Here is a 22,341-nt window from a genome sequence, read left to right on the forward strand (position 1 = left end):
TACATTCCTAGTCCTGATGCAGCATCTTAACCTGAAACATCAACTCTCCCTTTGCCTCCACAGTTGCTGTCTGACCTGCAGAGTTCCTTAGCAGTTTGTTTTTTTTAATCTAATCCCATAACTAATTATGGGATTAGTTATCTCAATCCCATAACTAGTGGGGAAAACAAGTCCTTGCTACAGGGTCCTGTCCCTTGTAACCGTGACTTAAAGTGCAGCCTGAAGTCTGTACTGCTCCAGTGCAGGCAAAGTTATGAGTTAAGAGATGTCTGTTATCAATGCACTGATCCCAAAGCACCTTGCAATCCAGTCACATAAACGTTCTAAAATATTTCTGTATTAAACATCCTAAGGAACTTGAGCAAAAGCAGCTGAAACAGTGAAATTTAGTTCTACTGATTAGGCTATGAGCTTAAAATGCACTGGTCACAATTCATTGGAAACATCCTGAAATCCAGATGGCACATTGCAAAAGAGAGATGAAAGGATACAGGGAAAACCAACTAGAGGGAATAGTGGACTCAGCCCAATACATCACGGGCACATCCCTCCCCACCATCGGTAGTATCTACAGGAGGTGCTGCCTCAAGAATGCAACATGTATCATCACAGACCCCCACCATCCAGGCCATACCATCTTCTCACAGCCACATTGGGCAGGGGGTACAGGAGCCTGAAGTCCCACACCACCAGGTTCAAGGACAGCTACTTCCCTTCAACCATTCGGTTCTTGAACCAACTGGCACAAGATCACTAGAGTTTAGCAACATGATGAGCACTTTGATCAGTTTGCACTAAAATGGACTTTGTTTTTCTTTGTTTTAATTGTGTTCTTTCTTGTAAAAATTGTGTATAATTTATGTTTAGCTTATGTTTTTCTTGTGAATGTTGCATATCTGATGCTACGTGCCTGTGATGCTGCTGCAAGTAAGTTTTTCATTCACCTGTGCATAGGCATACTTGTGCATATGACAATAAACTCGACTTTGACTGCCATCAGTAATTTACAAAAATTTACATCATATAAAGCTTTACAAAGAAGATGGATAACATAGGTAAAATGGAACTCGAGATATACTCATCAGTTAGGCCATCAGAATATAAAAAGTAGTTCAGCCAAATGGCCCCACATTACTGCTCTGATCATCTCCTCAGCTCCACCTAGTTGGCCATTCCCTCTAATCTTCGATTCCCCTAGAGTCTAAAAGTCTATCTATCTAAAGGCAAAAAGCAAGGAACTGCAGATGCTGGAAATCTGCATCAGCTCTAGTTCACGACAGATACCAACGAGTTCTTACTTTTGGGACTGTTTGGGTTGCAGCTGTGTCGTCTCATATGGCTTCTCTCCTTCCTTCTCTTCAGAAAAAAAACTAACCGCTTCCAATTCTACAAGGTCTTTAATCCAAAGCTTGAAAATGCCTGACTCTATTTTGTTTTTTCCAAAATTAACTTTGGTGCTGCAGTACACTACAAGCCTTTAGTTAACTAAATTAATAACTCTGTTACCTGAAGGTAATTCTGGTTGGCTAACAAAAATATGCTGTTGTCCAGATATTAACTCCCGCTTGCAATGGTTAACATGTGGAAAAAGTCACATATCATGGCACTGCCACTTTCAGGATGACAGATATTAGAATGTCCAAGTGTCTTACTTGGACAAGCAAGATGCTTAACTAATAGCAACAAACAACCTGCTGGAGGAACTTGGCGGGTTGAGCAGCATCTATGGGGGGGGGGGGGGGGTGGGGGGGGTGGTGGGGGGGGGGTGGGGGGGTGGGGAGGAATCGTCGACGTTTTGGGTTGAAACCCTCCACCAGGAGCCCTAATTCAGTTTTGACCCAAATCATCGACAATTCCTCCCCCCCCCACCACCCCAACAAATGCTGCTCGACCAGCTGAATTCCTTCAGCACGTTGTTTGCTGCTCCAGATTCTAGTACCTGCAGTCTCTTGTGTTGCCATGTTTATTAGTACATTTGAATCAAGGTTCCACAGTCCATTAGAACATAGAACAGTACAGTACGGGCCCTTCGGCCCACAATGCTGTGCTGACCTATATAAACCTACTCCATGATCAATCTAACCCTTCCCTCTATACAGCTCATAACCCTCCATTTTTTTAACGTCCATGCGCCTATCTGAGGCTCTTTTAAATTTCCCTATTGTATCAGCCTCTATCGCCACGCCCGGCAGTGCATTCCAGGCACCCACCACTCTCTCTGTAAAAAACCTACCTCTGACATCTCCCCTAAACTTTCCCCCTCAAACAGATGTCCTCTGGTATTGGCCATTGCTGCCCTGGGGTAAAGGTGCTGGCTGTCCACTCTATCTATGCCTCTCATAATCTTATACACCTCTATCAAGTCACCTCTCATCCTATGTCACTCCAAAGAGAAAAGCCCTAGCTCACTCAACCTTTCCTCTTAAGACATGTTCTCTAATCCAGGCAGCATCCTGATAAATCTCCTCCGCACCCTCTCTAAAGCTTCCGTATCCTTCCTATAATGAGGCAACCAGAACTGAACACGATACTCCAAGTACGGTCTAACCAGAGTTTTATAAAGCTGCAACATTACTTCGCGGCTCTTGAACTCAATACCACGCCTAATGAAGGCCAGCACACCATATGCCTTCTTACCCACCCTATCAGCTTGTGCGGCAACTTTGAGGGATCTATGGACTTGGATCCCAAGATCTCTCTGTTCTTTAACACTGCCAAGGATCCTACCATTAACCTTGTACTCCACCTTCAAGTTCTTTCTTTCGAAGTGTATCACTTCACACTTTTCCGGATTGAACTCCATTTGCCACTTCTCCGCCCAACTCTGCATCAGGTCTATGTCTCGTTGTAACCCACGACAACCTTCTACACTATCCACAACACCTCCAACCTTCGCGTCATCTGCAAACTTACTAACCCACTCCTCCACTTCCTCATCTAAGTCATCTATGAAAAAAATCACAAAGAGCAGGGGTCCCAGAACAGACATCCACTTTGAAATTAAATAGTGCTACAGATTTTCAGGACATGGGGAAACTGGCAGTGAATCAGAAGGCTGATGATAATGACTACTTTAACACTCCCTAAGGGAAAGGAGGAGATAGAAGGCTTTAGGCTGCTGGCTCCTACAGAAGTTTAGAAACTGTAAACTCTCAATCTCCAGTCTCCCAAACCCACCAACTTCCCCCACTCACAATCCTCCACCCAAGCTCGCATGACGATGGAAATTCTTCACCACTGCCCAACACCAGCCCTCCCCATCACAAACGTCCTTTCTCCATTGCCCTCTCATATAGGAGCTTACAGTACCTCTAGCCCTCACTACACTCAGCCCTCCTCTTACTGAGCATCCCCACAATCCCAATCCACTCGGTCAAGCCAGGCCATCCATCTGGCCAAGCTTGGAGCAGAGCTACAAAGTACAAATATAACTCTCCCAACAGCAGCAAGAATTAAAAATTGCAAACATCAGGAACATTTTTATCCCCGTAAGATTTTTTTTAAAAACTTCTCCCACACTTCAGTCGTACACTATTATTCACATGCAGCACAAATATGTGAGGAGGGAGTATTTGGCAGTCTTACAAGCACATTTAATTCAACACAAGACAAATAAAAAGTCTTATCTGCAAAAGACTTTGCATGAACAAACTTGACTATACTAATCCATAGGAGTATGGTACTTTTATTTTGAAGCAATATTACAGTGATATGTTCCAAATATCAAATTGCTACATAACTGTATGCCTAATTCAATTTTGTTAACTAATACTTCAACCAATTAAAAAAATAGTAGCTTACAGCTGAATCTAAATTAGTAGCTCAGCACTGCTCGTAAAATATTAAAATACACCTCTCACATTTGACATTTAACTGCACAGGAGCCAGATGCTCTTGTATATACAATTTACATGTGGCAAGAGTATTTACATAAACATGGACTGTGACTGGAAAAATAAACCTCATGTCAACAGCTGATTTTCACGTGTTGAACCCCACAACTGCTGCTTTATTTTTTATTCACTCGTGACATGTGGGCACTATTGCAAGGCCAGTATTTACCCTGCATTGCCAACTGCCTTGGAAACGAGTGCCTTGCTAAAAGGGTCTGGAGATGCACGGATGCCAAACTGGGAAGCACAGAAAGTTATCATTCCTAAAGGACAACAATGAATGAGATGGGTTTCTATATCAATCCCGTGGTTAAATTGCCAGCGTTGATGAATTTTACAGCTTAAAGAACCTAATGCACCATCTGATGTGGTGGAATTTCAGTGCTGTCTCTGTAGATCATTATTCCAGGGTCATTTACAACACAACATTACTGTGTCCAGCACCATAGCTACCAAGCTATCAGGGGCTATACAGGATGACCTGCCGAGCACCACGCAGATTCACGAGTTCACATGGTTCCCATTCAATGTTCCTGCTGCCCGACAGATTACCATCAATTATGTGGCAGAAATTAATTGAAGAAATATTGTTTCAGGTCAATTTTCTCCTTTCTCCCTCCACCCCTCCTCCCTGCCCCTATCTGCCTCACCGAAAAGCAGCAATTAAGGCTGCTTAATAATAATAACTTAAATTGTAAACGCCAGAGAACGATAATTTGGGTGATCTTGCAAGATAAATTGGTTGTGGGTGGTTTTACAGCTAACATCACCTCAGACGTTCACACTGTCCAAACATGATGCAATGCAGCAACTCACCTACACACCCTTGACAGGATGGCTATTACTTGCAACCTCTATCACTTAGAAGATCCTGGACATCACATCTACAGCACCTCTAGCTAAATCACACACAGTCCTGACTTGCAATACTCCCTTGTCACAACTTCAAAGTCCTGTGACTGACACCATGTGAGCACTTCAATACAGGTGAAGCAACAATTTGGGAATCACCTTCTTCAGGGACAACCTGGGTTGGGTGACAAATGCCAAGCCTGCTGATGACACAAAAATCCCAAGAATGATTTTAAGATGAGCTGTCTAGAGAGATGGAAGGCCACTGTTCCTCCAAGAAGGTTTGTCAGTGCCAATCCGTAGTCTGCGTGCCATTGCGTATCGTCTCTCCTTAACTTTTCCTCACTAGTGTTCCATTCTCTTCTACTTTGGAAAGCAATATGGAGATTCTACATTCACAGATGCAACCCATCACAGTCTGTGGGCCCAAGAACAGAAGCACAAGATTCTTGCTGGCAGCGTAAAAGTGAAAACAAAGCAACACCCATTTGAGTCTGAGGGCCAGTGAAAGCATCAACGGAATACCAAATATGGGGTATGTAAGACATTGATCCAGTGTTTGAACATCCAGTGCATTACAAAACCTCTGGTAACATACCAGTCGAGCCACAGGCTTAATGTTTAACAGATTCATTACAGTTATTGAACATAAAGTGACATTATGAATAAATACTGCTGTCCCACTCTTACACTTAATATTTTAAAAACTATTTTGCCTTGTAAATGCATTATACATGCTGTTTCAAGAAAGTTAAAAAGTAATACATACTTCATCAATTAGAAACTCTTTACTAAGTCCAAAGTCCGTTAGAACCACGTGCCCATTACTGTCAAGTAGTATATTCTCCAATTTAATATCTCGATATATAATTCCAAGCTGTAAAGAAAACAAAGTCAAGGTTACAGGATATACAAACTTATTTTTGCCATACCTTGAGTGTTTCATTGGCTGTTTTACATTTGGGACATCAAAGTCATGAAAGCCTTAATATAAAATGCTTGTTTTTCTTTCTATGGCTAAATAGTGTAATTATTTATTCATGGAATCTTAGAAATTTAATGCAGAGGAAGCCCAACTTGGTTCATGCCAACACATTTTCATCATCACTTAAAATACCTTTCAGAAACCATGTCAGACGGATCAATCTTTCAGCAAAAAAAAATCATTGATTGTCTTGACAAGGACTGCCCATCATGTAACACTATTACAGCACCAGCGACCTGGGTTCAATTCTAGCCACTGTCTGTAAGGAGTTTGTACGTTCTCCCTGCGTCTGTGTGGGTTTCCTCCGGGTGCTCCGGTTTCCTCCCACATTCCAAAGACGTACGGGTTAGGAAGTTGTGGGCATGCTATGTTGGCGCCAGAAGTGTGGCGACACTTGCGGGCTGCCCCCAGAACACTCTACGCAAAAGATGCATTTCACTGTGTGTTTCGATGTACATGTGACTAATAAAGATATCTTATCTTATCTTATCTTAATGTGACCTTCACTCCTGAGATCTGGCAAATTTTAAATTGATCCAGCAAGACCACGCCATCCATAGTCAACTGATTCCCATGTGAATCATCCAGGACTTATTTCTAAATGAGGTACAGAATAGGATAAATAATGGATCATTCAGTCCTTGTGTCTGCTCTGTTGTTCAATAAGATCGTTCCTGATCTTTTACCTCAATGCCACTTCCTTGAACTAATGTCATCTGCCTCGATTCACTTAATATCCAAAATTCTATTGATACCTCAACAAGCTTCTTCTTCTTCTTTGACAATCCTTTGGGGTTGAGGATGACATTTTAAAAAATAAATCAAGTGAAGGCAAATGTGAGTCCCTTACCATCAAAGATGGAAGAATTTATAAAGAGGAATAAGAAAGCGGCAGAGTAATTAAGCAAGTACTTTGTGTCTGTTTTCACACGAGGAGGCACAAGAAACTACAGAACCAAGGGCCAAGCACAAATCAGGAACAGAAGGAAACATCAATACAGGCCGTCCCTGGGTTATGAACACATGACTTATGGACACCCCTTACATACGATCAAGCTCCCATACATTAGTAATTCAAGAGTCTGACGTATGTACACACATTTGTTCCTACGAGCAGTAGGACTAGTTTCCTCTTTCTCTCCATTTTTTAGTAATTGTTCTTTCTCATCAGTCTTGTGTACTTTTCTTGCCAGAATCAGAATTATTATCGCTGACTTAGATGACATGAAGTTTGTTGTTTTGCAGCAGTAGTACAGTACGAAGACATAAAATTATTATAAAGTGCAAAAATAAATAAATAGTGCAAAAAAAAGGAATAATGAGGTAGTGTTCATGGGTTCATGGACCGTTCAGAAACCTGATGGCGGAGGGGACGAAGCTGTTTCTGAATCGTTGATTCACCAAGCCATCCATTACAATAGTGTGGAGGTATGGTTACCATATCGAGTGATTTTTGTGTGCTTTCTGACTTACAGACAAAATTAACTTATGGACATCTGTAAAAACAGAACCCATTCATTACCAAGGAACAGTGTGTATTTTTTTAAAAAATGTACTAGAGAAGTTGCTGAGACCAAAAGTCGAAATATCTGAAGGATCTAATGATCTGCATCCCAGAGTTTTGATAGAGGCGGCTATACAAATTGCAGTTGCATTAATCATCTTCCAAAACTCTATAGTCTTGAATGGTTCCTGCAGGTAGACAGGGGCAGATGTGGCCCCAATGTTGCAAGAAAGGAAGGAGATAGAGAGATAACAGAGAAGTACTGGCCTGTTAGCCTAACATCATTAGTAGGGAAAATGCTAGAATCTAAAATGATGGATGTAGTAATGGAAAACCTAAACAGGAATGAGACTGAGCAGAATCGGCATGGATTTATGAAAGAAAATAATGTTTGACTAATCTACTGGAGCTCTTTGGAGAATGTATTGAGTACATGAGCTGAAGCCAGTGGACGTGGTGTATTTAAATTATCGGAAGGTTTTCAACGAGGCCCCACACAAGAAGTTGGTCAACAGTGTAAGAGCATGGATTGAGAATTAGTTAGTGGACAGAAACAAGGAACAGTTCTTTCTCAGGTTGGCAGGTTGTGACTGGTGGGAAATCACAGGGGTTAAGAGCATGGATGCAGAATTAGTTAGTGGACAGAAACAAGGAACAGTTCTTTCTCAGATTGGCAGGTTGGGACTGGTGGGAAATTACAGGGGTTGTGAATAGTTAGGGCCCAGGCACCAATCTACATCAAGGAGGGGACCAGCCAAATTTTCAAGTTCAGGTGATGATACAAAACTAGGTGAGAGTATGAATAGGGAAGAGGATGTAAAGAGGCTTCAAGGAAATCTACACAAGTTAAGCGAGTGAGTGAGATCACGGCAGGTGGAATATAGGAAAAATATACAGTTATCCACTTTAATGCATAAAACAGAAAAGAAGGGTTCGAAAGCATGGATTCAGGGAGGATGCTTTGCCTGACTGAGGAGACTAGAACTAGGGGTAGTAGTTTCAGAATAAAGGGCAGAGTGTTTAGGAGATGTGGAGAAATTTCTTCGCTCAGAGGGTGGTTAATCTTTGGATTTCTCTATGTAGGACAGCTGTGGAGGCTCAGTCACAGAGTTTATTCAAGACAGATCGACCAGTCTCTGGATATTAAGGGAACCAAGGGATTGTGGGGATTGTGCTAGAAAATGGAGCCGAGGTAGAAGATCAGCCATGATCTTGATGAATGCCAAACCAGGTTCAAATAGCCAGATGGCCCATTTCTGTTCCAAATTCTTATGTTCTTACCCTGTCAGGCCCTAAGAGAATTTTGTATGTTTCAATGAGATCAACTCTCATTCTTTTAAAGTCTGCCTGCTTATTCTGCTGAATCTCACTTTGTAAGACAATCACTCCATCCAGAGAATCTCCTAAATACTCTGCCCTTTATTCTGAGACCAGTGAACCTTAGTGCACTCCTTCTGTTGCACATGTATCTTTCCTTAGGTAGGACAGTCACACCTGTACATAATATTCCAGTTGTGATCTCTCTAGAGACCCATATGTGTAAAATAACTTTATTCTTTACTTAAATCCTCTTTCAATAAAAGTCAACATATTGTGTCCCTTCCTTGAGTGCTTGTTATAGGAGATTACCGGAATAGCCACTGAGTAGCTTCTATGGAGGTGCCAAATACAATTAGCATCACTGCAGAGTTGATTTGAAAAATCTTAGAAAGAATAATTCACCTAGGTGGGATGGAATGCAAATTATATAGACACAAGGTAATACATTAAAAATGGAAATATTGGAAGTAAACCCTAAGTTTGTCAGCACTCATTCAACGTAATACTTCAGGCTACAGCCCTCATTAAAAATGGATGATGATCAAGACTTTTACAAAATCAGAACCGTGTACAGCCAGTATTTCCCCTTACATGAGACGGAAGTACTTCAAAGAGAAAAGAAACATGAGCAAATGAGACAATCTTTACGTCAAACAATGCAAAGAAGTTCTGAAAGGCACTAGAAAAATGAGAGTTTTGTGAACAACTAGGGAAGAGGTGAGCTGCACTATTAAAATACATAGTCTATTAAAAGACATACTGTACATTTAAACAAATTCCTTCATGACATCTTGAAATGCTTCACAATTACTGAAGTACTTTCAAAGTGTAGCATGGGATAAAACATGGGGGTAATTGCATACAGAAAACTCCCACAGCCAATAACAATGATCAGGTAACTTATTTCCAGTAACATTGAATTAGGATTACTATCAGTCAGGATGGTCTGCATATCTATCCTGGTCTTTTTCTAACAAGTGTCCTGGGGCCTTTCCCATCCACTAAAAGGGGAAATGTCAACTTAAAATTTCTTTGGAAAGATGCTGGAGGAACTCAATGGGTCAGGCAGCATCTGTGGAGGGAAACGGACAGTTGACATTTCGGGTCAAGACCCTTCTTCAGGGCATCTCTTTGGAAAGCCTGCATCTGCAATAACGTACGACTTCCTCAAAACTGCTCTGGGAACAGCAGCTGTGATTGTTGTAGTCAAGTCTGTGGAATGGGACTTAAACTTTAGATAGCCAGAATCTTTTTCCCAGGATAGAAATGTCGAATACTGGAGGGCATAGCTTTAAGGGAGAGGTGGAAAGTTTTAGGGGTTTTTTATTACACACAGAGTGATGGGTGCCTGGAACAGGTTGTCAGGTGTGGTAGTGGAAGCAGATTCGATAGTGGTGTTCAAGAGAGTATTAGATAGGCACATGAATATGCAGGGAAATGGAGGGATAGGGATCATGTGCAGGTTGAAGAGATTAGTTTACTTTGGCATCCAGCTCAGCACAGAGATGGTGGGCCGAAGGGCCTGCTCCTGTGCTGCACTGTTCTACGTTCCACGTTCTAAACCCATAACCTATAGACTCACAGATGAAAGTGTTGGCACCTAAAGATCCATACATTTGGATCTAGCATCTAGCATCTTGAATGTTACTAGCAATTGAAGGATATTTGGAAAAACATGCAGGCAGAGAGAAAATATTGGCAGAACATTCCTTAGCAACACAGGAATGGAGGAATTGAGTTATAAGGAGAGGCTGGATAGTAGGAGCGAAGGAGGCTGAGGGATGACCTTATAGAGGTACATAAAATCATGAGGGATGTATATAAGGTGAATGGTCAGTCTTTTTCCCCCAGAGTTGGGGAGTCTTAAGACTAGAAGACATAGATTTAAGGCGACAGGGGAATGACTTAAAAGGGATCTGCGGGGGAACTTTTTCCACACTGAGGGTAGCTGGTATATGGAACAAGTTGTCAGAGGAAGCTGTAGAGGCAGGTACAATTACAAAGTTTAAGAGACATTTAGACAGGTACATGGATCAAAAAGGTTCAGAGAAATATGGGCCAAACGCAGGCAAGTGGGACTAGCTTGGATAGACATCTTGGTCAGCATGGAATATTTGGGCCGAAGGGCATGTTTCCGTGCTGTGTAACTCTATGACAGTGACAATGAAGGTGGGAAAAATGGGAAACATAGCACCTTTCTTTAAAAAAGTGCCAGGGAATTGTAACCTTCACAAGTTAAATCAGCACTGGGGAAAGTTCTACAATGAATTACCAAGGTCATACTGGAAGAACAATGAAAGAGGTGAAAGTGTCTGCCTGGATTTACAAAAGGAAGGTCTTGCTTGGTAACTTAATCGGCATTTTCTGATGAAGTAGTTGATATGCATCTTTAATGAAGTAAGACGTCCCAGAGAGGATCCTTCTGGAATGTGTTACTACTTCAAAGGCATATCAATGCTAGTTATAAATTAACTATGAAAGGGCATGGTTTCTTTGGATTTAAACAAAAACAAGGTGATTTGAACCCACTCTCAGTCAATATCATGTGATTTTGTGAATCACTACTTTCCCACCTAATTTCCCAAGTACCTAAAAATCTGCTGATTCTAGCCTCAAATATACTGTATGACTGAGTACCCTCACCTCTCTGAAGTAGTCTTAAAGATTTATAACCCTGAGTTGAGAAATTTCTTCTTAATTCTAAATGAACTGAACTGCCCTTAATCATGTCCCCACTAATTCTGAGAGGATGTCCTGAGCTCTGACCTCAATATGCTGGAAGAACAGGACTACAGGGTGCAATTTGAATTGTTTGGGGAGAAGAACCAACAATCAGCAGACACAGGCTGAATATTGAAAAACCTGCTATGCACTTCGGGGCATAAAGTAAAGGGATTATAATGTTAACGGGAAAGCATCAAACATTAAAGAGAGGGATCTGGGAGTCCCAGCAGTTACTATTGCTTGTCGTTGTCTGGCTGCTCTCACAGAAGGAAACAGAATATTTGATTGTAGAATATAGAACACAGAACAGTACATCACAGGAACAGGCCCTTCGGCCCACCATGTCTGTGCCGAACATGATGCTAAATTAAACTAATTCCTTCTGCCTGCACATCATCCACATCCCTCCATATCCATGTGCCCATCTAAAAGCCTCTTGAATGCTTCCTTCACCTCCCCTGGCAGTGTGCTCTGGGCACCCACCACTCTCTGATGAGATGACAAACTTACCCCATTCATCTCCTTTCAACTTCCCCCATCTCACCTTAAAGCTATGCCCTGCCTGTCTACCCTATCTATGCCTCTCATAATTTTATAAACTACTACCATTTTATAACAGAAAACAAACTGCTGGAGGAACTCAGCAGGTCAGGCAGTATCACTGAAGGCAAAGTGATAGTCAATGATTTGGGACGAGACCCTGCATCAGACTTGACCTGAAACATCGGCCATCCCTTTGCCTCCACAGATGCTGCCTGACCCGTTGAGTTTCTCCAGCAGTTTGTTTTCGTTCCAGACTACAGCATCTGCATTCTCTTGTGTCTCCATTAGACTTTATACACAAGCAAGAGAGGAAGCAAGACAAAAGTGCAGGGAAAAGCACTACAAAAGGTGGAATCCATATGCTTTGGATCCATTCCCCACAGAAAGCAAGAGGAAGGGGACTATAGGCAGGACATAGGAAAGAATAGCAACAAGAACATTGATATTGAATTTGGTACACAGGGTGCTTAGGAACTAGTGTTAGGGGAAGTTGTGGAGGGCAAAAGGTGATAGATGAGCAGGAGCTGGTGTGGGGCACAATATGAACAGCAGGTTTTGGACAAGTTACAATTGGGTAGGGAGGTGGTCAGGAGGCTGACCTTCACAAGGTTAAGTCTTGACGTGACAAAGCTGGATAAGAGTTTCAGCAGCAATGACGACAGCAAAATAAAGGTGAATTGGTGGGTATGTAGTGGGGGATGTCCATGCTCTTATTGTTGGATAGCCGAGTGGAATGGGAGCTCCTTATTCCAGATCGAACAAGGAATACAAGTGGTTTGAAATATTAAATCAGTTTGATTCAGGGGCAATGCATTACATTTTAAAAGTAAAATTAAAAGAATATTGTTTTAGTTAGCCACTGAAATGCACAACGAAGGATTAAAATAGGGGACTGAGAAACGAATCAAGATGTGAGTCATGTTCAAATGTAAAAGTAAATAGTTGCTTTCACCACATTGTAGTCTACATTAAATATTTTGAAATGTTACTCCCATGGTATTTCTCCCACACATTTTATTATTCTGTTTCATGGATTTTTCCCCTAAATAGGTCCATTCTACTGTGCAAAATACAGGGGAAGTAAACTGTTAACCAACCCACTTGGAGATTACTGATTTGAGATTACTCCCGAGTGACCAGAATCCTACAGTTCAAGTATGAGGACTATAAACAGTTTACCCCTTTTGGTTGGGTAGAATTGAAAAGTAGAAGGGTTATTTAAATGATGGAAAACTACTAACATGCTGGTGCTCAGACAGATCTGGATGTACTATTATAAGGAACACAAAGTTAGTCTGCAGGTATACAGGAAACAATTGAGAAGGCAAATGGAATGTTGGCCTTGATTCCAAAGGGGACAGGAGAACAAGAATTGAGAAGTCTTGCTACAAGTCTGTGGCGAGACCATATCTGCAGTATTGGCCTCCTTATTTGAAAAAAGGAAAAAAAAATGATTTGGAGATGGTGCGGTAGATTCATTAGATTGATTCCTGGGATAAAGGGGTGTTCTGTGAATAGTGATTGAGGAGAAAAGGCTCTGTACTCTTTAGAGATTAGAATGAGTGGTGATCTCAAATGAAACATTAGATTCTGAGTGACTTGACAGGGTTGGTAATGAGAAGATGTTTCCCCCAAGGAGGGGAATCTAGAACTAGGAGCCATGCTCAGGAAAAGGGATCAGCAGTTTAAGTTTGAGAACGAGAGAAATTTCCTCTTAGAGGGTTGAGAATTTTTGGAAGGGCTGTGGTTGCTGAGTCATTGAGCAGTGACATGTATGGGGGACTCCACAGTTATGAGTATAGACCAGGAATGCAGAGACTTAAGTCCAGATCAGACACGATCCTACTGAATGGTGAAGCAAGCTCAAGGAGCCATATGATCAACTTTTATTTATTGTGTTTTTACATTTTAAGTAACAAATATATTTTCTAACTAAAATAACTGCATCACATGTTGGCACAGATAAAAGATTCAAATCACTGAGCAAATAACACTCAGACTTTAGAGTCATAGAGTCATACAGTGTAGAAACAGGCCATTCAGCCCGTCACATCCACACCGACCAGTGGGCACCCATCTTCCAGCACATGGCCCGTAGTCCTCTATGCCTAGACAATTCAAGTGCTTGTACACACACTTCTAATATGTTGTTAGCAACTTTCCTTCCACTGCTCCTCTCAGGCACTGACACTGAAATTTACATGTTCCCCAATCCACAAAGTAAACCATTATTATGCATCCTCTTTACCAGGTCAATTCCAAAGATAGATTTAACAAATGCAGTCCTTGGTCAGAAGTGGTGCACCTTACCTTGTGTAGATGTTCCAGTGCCAGCACTATCTCCCCACTGTATATTCTCACTGCATTCTCCGTGAAGCGCTCTCTCTGTGACAAGTGAGTAAACAATTCCCCTCCATTCACATAGTCTGTCATATAAAATAAAATGTTATACACAAAAACTGATAGAATACAATGGAGAAAATACATAACAGGGGAGATAATGTCACACAGAAACAGCTGTTTAGCAGCATAATGCCACATTACTGATAAGAAAATTCTGCGTTGAAATTTTGCCATACTTGTTTATGAATCAGTAAAACTGATTTTTGCAATCACTTCCACTTTAGTTCTGAGATACCGCTTGCTTTAGTTTCATGAAAACATCTAAGCAAGAAAAGCGGCTTACGATCAGACTTCCATTTTTATAGTGCCTTTCACATCCCTTTTAGGAATTCCAAATCGCTTCACAGTTAACATAATACTTTTTCAACACGGTCATTACTGTACTGCAGGAAATGGGATAGACAAATTGCATACAGCAAGATCCCTTAAACAGCCGTAAAATAATGACCAGAAAATCTACTTTAGGTGTGTTGTTTGAGGGATAAAATTGGCCAGAATACCACTTCTCTTTTGAAGGCAGACAGAGGATTTTTAACATCTTTACCAAATGATGGCCCCCATAATAGAGTGGCACTCAGACAGACAAATGCTACAAGCTGAAACGTGGTAAAAACAAAGGTATTAAATTTATAAGAAATAAAAAGGTTCTGATTGTTCTAATGGCTGGATACTTTTCTCCAGAACATTTTGTGCACAAACATTTGTTATTTAACTTTGGCTACATTTGAAATTTAAATACAAACAAACAATGCTGAACTGTACAGAGATATAAAACTGTATGGAATTCAAAATAATCTGAATCAATTGGAAGAGAATGGAAAAAGAGACATTTGGGAGGACAGAACAATCACCCAATTGTTCACTGACCTCTGAAGGAACACTTCCTTTGGCCCTAACTGTGTCAAGCAGATGGCTCAGCACTGATGTTGTCAAGCCAATAACATTGGGCTGCTCAACACTTTTGTTACAAAAGTGTACAAAAAATGTCCCATCTCTCGTGGCTCATATACCATCAACTGAGTGCAAGCCTCATTAAGCTTAAGCTTGTTGCTCCATTCATAGAAAGTAATTAAATGCCATAATTTATTATAGGCAGCAAGGTACAATGTTCAAATATACCTGCCTCCTTCCGGAAGAGTTATTGCAAAAAGAAAACTTCAACTTTGATACATAGTTCCAGAACTTAAGACAAAGAAAAAACACTACAGCACCATTGCATTTTTTGTTCTAGAGACAGTGATGACACTAAATTTATTTTTCACTGGCACTGTGAGATGGACAGGTAGCCAACAAAACCTTGCTAATAATTCCAACAGTAAGAAATTCCAAAGGCTAACACGATTGTTTCAACAAATTAACAAATTTCAACTTTCAACAAATCATCCGCAACACAAAAGCCGAATGTTAATTCCTCATTCAAGGATTTCTTACAACAAGAATTCTAGGCATCATGACTTCTTGGAGCAAATGATAAATCCTGAGGATTGCACTTGATGAAGGCTTACAATAAAGGCCATTAAATTCAAGGCAGATGGAACTCAGGAAAAAAATATGGAAATGGGTAAAAAGTAGTGGAAACAGGAACAGCAGCTCGGAAATGACAAAATGATTTGTATAAGGTACTTTAACATAAAATGGCAGACGATATTTGATGCAGATAATTACAGCACATTGCATAAAAGAGGTAGAGTGCTTAAAGCTTTCTTCATGGTGTTGAAATAACTATGGACAGAATAGAAGAAGGCAGCATTTAGCAACAAACAAGATGCTGGAGGAATTCAGCGGGTCAGACAGCATCTCTGGAGGGAAGTGGACGGTCGACATTTTGGGTCGAGACCCTTCATCTGGAGTGAAGGATAGATGGAGAGAGCCTGTATAAAAAGGTGAAGGGAAGGGGTGGAGCAAGAGCTGGCAAGCGATGGAAGGAGAGGTGATAGGCGGTCAGAAGAGGGAAAAGTGTAAATAACAACTGGGAGGTGATGGGTGGGGACAACAAAGGGCTGCAGATGATGGAGTCTTAAAGGAGTGTGGGGCAGGTTGAGCAGGCTTGCTTCTTGAAGTAACCAACCAAATAAGAAGAGCACCAACCAATAAAGCCAACAGGATGTCAAACTGGAGAGGCAGAACAGTGGACTATAATTCAGAATAGTGGTGGTGGAAACATGTACTACTTTGGCCAGACTTTGCTTTGATTGTTGTGTGATTTCTGCTTGCAAAGGAACACCAGTGGAAGTCAAGTGCTGTGGCATTAGACGTATCTGTTCAAAGTATAAACTGTAGTTTATAAATTGATTGACAAAGCATTTTTTTAATTGATTCAACGATGCAGTTGTTGAAACATAAAAGTCTTAGATCATTTAATAAACAGAGTACTAATGAGAGGACCTGTTAAGTGGGTGAAATAAATGGGCTGAAGGGTCTTGCTCATCTGCAATTTCTTTGACATTGTGAATTTCAAGGTAAATATGGTGTGAGGCAATCAAATAACCATCAATAAATTTGCTAAAAAATTTAAACAGACCATATCAACTGAATCAATTATTGCCTGTTTAATTAATATCAACACCCCCAGATAAATTAACAAAAGTGAACTGGACTCTTGAAAAACATCAAAAACACTGGAGATGCTGGAAATAAGATATAAAAATAGAAACTGCTGGAAGTACTCAGCAGGTCAGGCAGCATCTGTGCAAAGAAAAGGGGAATTAAGGTTTCAGGTCGAAGACCCTTCGTCAGGAATTGCATTCCTGCTATTACCAATAATTAAGAGTGAAAAGCCTGGGATTAAAATTTTGCTTAACCATTACATGTCACCAACTGTTAGAAATCTCTGACCATAGATGCAAACCATTTCTCCACAATAGTTCTAGGTTAGGAATGGTCAGAAAAAAGACTTGGTATATTTACACCTTAGTTGTATCCTTGAGAGAATGTGTCCATAATTGAATTGGTTTCAGTTAATACCAAACCTTACAGTGATCTCAGTTTCCTTTGTAACATGGACATCTTTGAACATTGATTGCGGCCTTTTAGTCAATCCATGTTCAGCAACACTCTTTGTTCCATCACAGGCAAAGTTCCACAGAGAAAGGGAGACAGATGCTCATACATATGCATAGACTGAAAGCTGAACGCACCAAATACTGGTCCAAAATGGTGGGCCTAACAGCAGGCACTGCAAATGGGGTCTATTCAGCTTCAACGTTCAGCACTTTGAGCTTTTTGGTTGGAAGCACGCAGTAAAACCTACCTAAAGGAGCTTCTGGTACTTTCAAATACATAAGACCTGGTCCTATAATTGACAGTGAAAGAGCTGTTAAAGGAAAGAATTTAGGAAAAAAGGAAGCTAATTAGGAGACTAATTACTACAAAATATTTTTTCACCAAACGACACTCACTGTATTGTCTCCCTACACCTCCATCTGGAGGCATCTTTATTACCTTCATTTCTTTGATGTGTTTGAGTAAGGATTATAGTCTAATAATTCAGTTCAGTACAACAAATGCCTTGCATTTTTTTAAAATGTACTTAACTGCAAATTATTTTTTGATGTGACTTTTATTCAACATCAGTTAAGCAAAAAATAATCTCAACTGATTTTCTGCATTTGCAAAACAATGTAGTTTATATTACAGCCAGATACAACTTTAGTCGAGATCTAAAGGTTTAGAACATAGAAGAGTACAGCACAGGAATAGGCCCTTCGGCCCACAATGTTCTGCTGAACTAATTAAACTAGTAATTAAATGCCTAAGTAATCCCTTCTGCCTATATAGTATCCATATCCCTCCATTCTCTGCACATTCATGTGCCTATCTAAGAGCCTTTTTAACACCTCTTTCGTATTTGCCTCCACCACCACCCCTGGCAGCACACTGCAGGCACCCACCACACTGTGTAAAAGAAACTTGCCCCGCACATCTCCTTTGAACTTACCCCCTCTCACCTTAACTGCATGCCCTCTAGTATTAGACATTTTGACCCTGGGGAAAAAGATACTGGCTATCTATTCTATCTATGCCTCTCATAATTTTATAAACTTCTATCAGGTCTCCCCTCAGCCTCTGCCGCTCCAGAGAAAACAACCCAAGTTTGTCCAACCGCTCCTTATAGCACATGCCCTCTAATTTCTGTGAAGACACAGTGGCGATGCTCGTGTCAGTATCAGGACTTAAAAACTGATGGTGTTAATAACGAGTTCTCTGAAATCAATATCAATATTGTTAATAGTATTCCTGTTTTGGACGAAGAAACAGAAAGCCATCAGCTGACATGACAAATCTGTGAGGATGAAGTTCAAGGTCACTTTCACATCAAAATTAAAACAGATGTATTGCATTAATAAGTAGCATTGCAGAGATTAGCTATCACGCTGACTATTGATTTTACTGCTTTCTCCATTCTACTATGCACAGAAACTAACCTTTCATCTCCTTCAAGAAGCTGTCTTAATATCAGTAGGACCACTTACCTCTCATTGCACTCGTGTTAAATTTTGTTTGATTACATTCCTGTGTAACATTTCAGGACATTTTGGTGCACTAAAGGAGTTATGTAAATATTTCATGCAGGCTCTTACAGTCTGTCTACAGGCACTAAGAACAATAACTAATCAAACCAGATCTCTGAAGTGTTCTGGAAGGGATACCAGGAACTTTCCACACAATTCTACTGTGAATTGACAATTTGGGCCCAGTAGCATACGGTTAAGTTATTGGAATAGCAATGGAGAGGGACTATTGATGCAGAGATACAAGTTTAAATCCTGTCACAGCACTGGGAATTTTAAATCCACCCAAGTAAGTTTGGATAGATACATGGATGGGAGAGGTCTGGAGGGTTATGGACTGGGTGCCAGGTCAATGGGACTAGCAGAATAAAGTTTTGGCATAGACTAGAATGGCTGAATGGTCTGTTTTCTGTGCTGTAGTGTTCTATGGTTCTATGGAATAACAATCATCAGTTTCCAGAGCCAGGTTCCATAAAAAACAAAACTGCCATAGTGTAACTTTTGATATATCACCCCTGTCACCAATTCCTTTCAATTTCTATAATGCAATAGAATGATAAAGTTTTCATGCTACCATCGTGATCAATTAAAATTTACGAGTACAGATCCTCATGAATAAATGCCTTACACATGTCCATCATGCCACTTCTCACCAAATGTTCTGTCAATCCTGTGCATATTGCACCTCATTTCTTGGACAGTGTTTTTAAAGTTTTTGTGTTTGGAGTTCTTCTTGGGAATATTAATTTACTCCAAGTAATCACCAGCAAATATTAATAAACTCTCAGAAGTACACTATGCAATATCCAAAGGACTTTGGCTAACCATAGAAAATATTATAATAACTGCAAGGATTTACCTTCTAATGAGGCAGTAAGTGAACAGTTAAAATAATCTAACTCTTAAAAAAAATCATGCCAGCATTTATTATTCAGCCCTAATTGCCTAAACTGAGGTAATTAAGAGTCTGAAGTCACATACGGGCCTGACTGGGTAAGACTGGCAGGTTTCCTTCTTTGAAGGATGAGTGAACCAGCCATGTGAAATGGGAATAAACTTCTGGAAACACACAGCAGGTCAGGCAGCATCTGTGGAGTGAGAAATAGAGTTAACGTTGCAGGTTGAATACAAAAGGTCGAAGGGCCATTCACTTGAAATGTTAACTGCTTCCCTTTATAGATGCTGCCTGACCTGAGTGTTTCCAGCATTTTGTTTCCATTTCATTTTCCAGCATCTGCAGTTTTATTTAAATTTCCATATAAAATGGTAGTTTAATATCCACCATTTCTGATGTTAGTTTTTTTCTTCCAGGTTTACCTATTTAAACTCCCCTTACCCCATCCCCAATGGGATTCCCCATTGCTGTATTTGAACAAATATCCCTGCATCAATCTGTATGCTATTCCAGTAACTTACCTATATTGTCAATATTAAAATATTCAAAGCTTTCCCTGGCCCTCCTTCATGGAATCCTTCAAAAATCCCCCAATTTGGATACTTATTAGATGAAGACATAACATCAAATGAAGCTTATTTGGAACTGAGTGACAATGCATTGCTCTGATTTTGGTGATAGTCCTACAGTAGCTAAGCTAATAAGGATTTTTGGCACCAATTAAGTTGCTAACTATCCAATGATCCTTTCATAGATACTAAGATAAGGAATTTAAATTTTGATAGCATTTTCAATACCCTTGTTATGTTCCAAAGAGCTTTTAGAATAGCAGTTATTGTTATCAAAGTGTAACACCACAGCTAAAGGCATTAATGACCAGATATTTTATTTTAATGATTTTGAGATAAACGTCCCCCAGAGCAAATCAAGAAACCTTCTTTGTAAAATGACACTGGAATCCATGATGGAGGCAGACATGGACCCCACCACTCTCCAGCTGATACATGAGACAATAACAGCTAAACACTCATAAGGCCTACAAACCCTTCACTAATGCTGGATTGTGGTTCCAGTATTGCTAACCACAGTCTATTTCAGCTTTTGTACCATGGTCAAAGAGCCATGATCAGAGTATCGTCCCAAGATTGACAGGTTGGAGCAGATACACAGATTTCTGCCAAGGTCCATTTTGCAGCAGGGCTGTGTCTGGCTATGATAATAACAACCATGAAAGAAAAGTCTCTTACATAGTAGCATTTTTCATTATTACTTTTATTATAATTGTTCCACTCTTTAAATTCTATTATCTCAAAGTCAAAGTTGAGTTTATTGTCATATGCCCGTACATGTATGCACAGGTGCGATGAAAAACTATGTGCCTGTGATGCTGCTGCAAGTAAATTTTTCATTACAGCCAGACATACCCTTGCTGCAAAATGGACCTTGGCAGAAATTTGTGTATCTGTGCCAATCTGTCAAGAAGACTAGTATTTCTAGGCAGCTTTTCACATCACTTTTAACATATTCCTAAGCCCAACTAATACCATTTAGTGTGTGTTCTACTGTCGAACTCCTTTGCCAACAGCACTGTGGGAATACTTTTACTACGACCGCAGCTGTTTAACGTGGCAACTCACCACCACCTCCTCAAGGGCAATTAGGGATGTGCAATAAATGCTGGCCCAGCCAACGACAGCCAAATCCCCAAAAGTAAATAAAGAATTTAAAAATAAGATCAGGTTTGGTTACAACACCAAGGTTGAGACTGTTGCTCTTCTTTGAAATAGCATGACGGGACACTGCTTCAACATCTTATTCAAGAGACAGCACCTCTGACAGTGCACCATTTTTCTGAGTATTGCAATGAAGCCACAGCCTAGATTTCATACTCCAGTCGCAGGAGTAGAACTTAAGAATCATCTGCCACAGAGGCAAGAAAACTGCAAACTGAACCACAGAAAGGTTGGCTATCCATCAGTACACTAAATCAAGACACAAGAGATTACAGATGCTGGAATCTGGAGTAATACACAAAAGGCTGGAGGAACTCAGCGGGCCAGTCCTGATGAAGGGTCTTGACTTGAAACGTCGACTATCCGTTTCTCTCCATAGATGCTGCCTGACCCGCTGAGTTCCTCCAGCTTCTTGTGTTGCTGCGGTACCTTTAATCATACTGCTACCTAAAGAGTATTGCATTCAAGTGCTGTTCAAAATCAGTTGTATCTATTTATGCCTCAATCTTTATTCTGGCATCTTGAGCAGTGGGCACACTGAGTTCTGGGGAAACAATAAGATATGTTGTTTCACCTAGTACTAAAAGCAGGCTTGACTATTTCTGTTGTGGAGAGGAAGGATTGGAGATTTTCATTATTCTGAATTCACCATGGCTTTGACCTCAACTATATAAGCACCATCCCTCATCACTCCACCCCTTGACCGACCAACTGAAAGCCGTGCCTACACCCAGAAAAGTAAATCCCCACACTGAATGCTCATCTATTTTGACACTAAAAACCCTTCTTCAAAAGGCCATCTCTTCAAACTTTTGGACACCTTCCCACAAATCTCCTCTGTTAAGCTTAGTTATTTTTTAGCTTGTCCGTAAAGCATCTTGAGATTTTAAATGCATATTGTTGCTATGTTAACACCACTTAAGAACAGAGTATGAAAAACTGCTAATATTAATGTGGGATTTCTGTGTATTTTCACCC

The 22,341-nt window shown here is 40.5% G+C and overlaps 1 protein-coding gene across 4 annotated transcripts in view; it reads right to left on the minus strand.

The window, feature by feature from the left end:
• Window positions 1-22,341, minus strand: part of rps6ka5 (ribosomal protein S6 kinase, polypeptide 5) — a 212,242-nt gene that overhangs the window by 83,571 nt on the left and 106,330 nt on the right. For all 4 annotated transcript variants that reach the window (XM_052017953.1, XM_052017963.1, XM_052017944.1 and 1 more), the window contains 2 exons: window positions 14,132-14,247; window positions 5,515-5,622 (listed from right to left, as the gene is read on the minus strand). In XM_052017953.1, the coding sequence (XP_051873913.1) occupies window positions 5,515-5,622; window positions 14,132-14,247 (224 nt within the window). The remainder of the gene's footprint in view (window positions 1-5,514; window positions 5,623-14,131; window positions 14,248-22,341) is intronic.

Source organism: Pristis pectinata, chromosome 1 (genome assembly GCF_009764475.1).
Source record: "Pristis pectinata isolate sPriPec2 chromosome 1, sPriPec2.1.pri, whole genome shotgun sequence".
Taxonomy (NCBI): Eukaryota; Metazoa; Chordata; class Chondrichthyes; order Rhinopristiformes; family Pristidae; genus Pristis; species Pristis pectinata.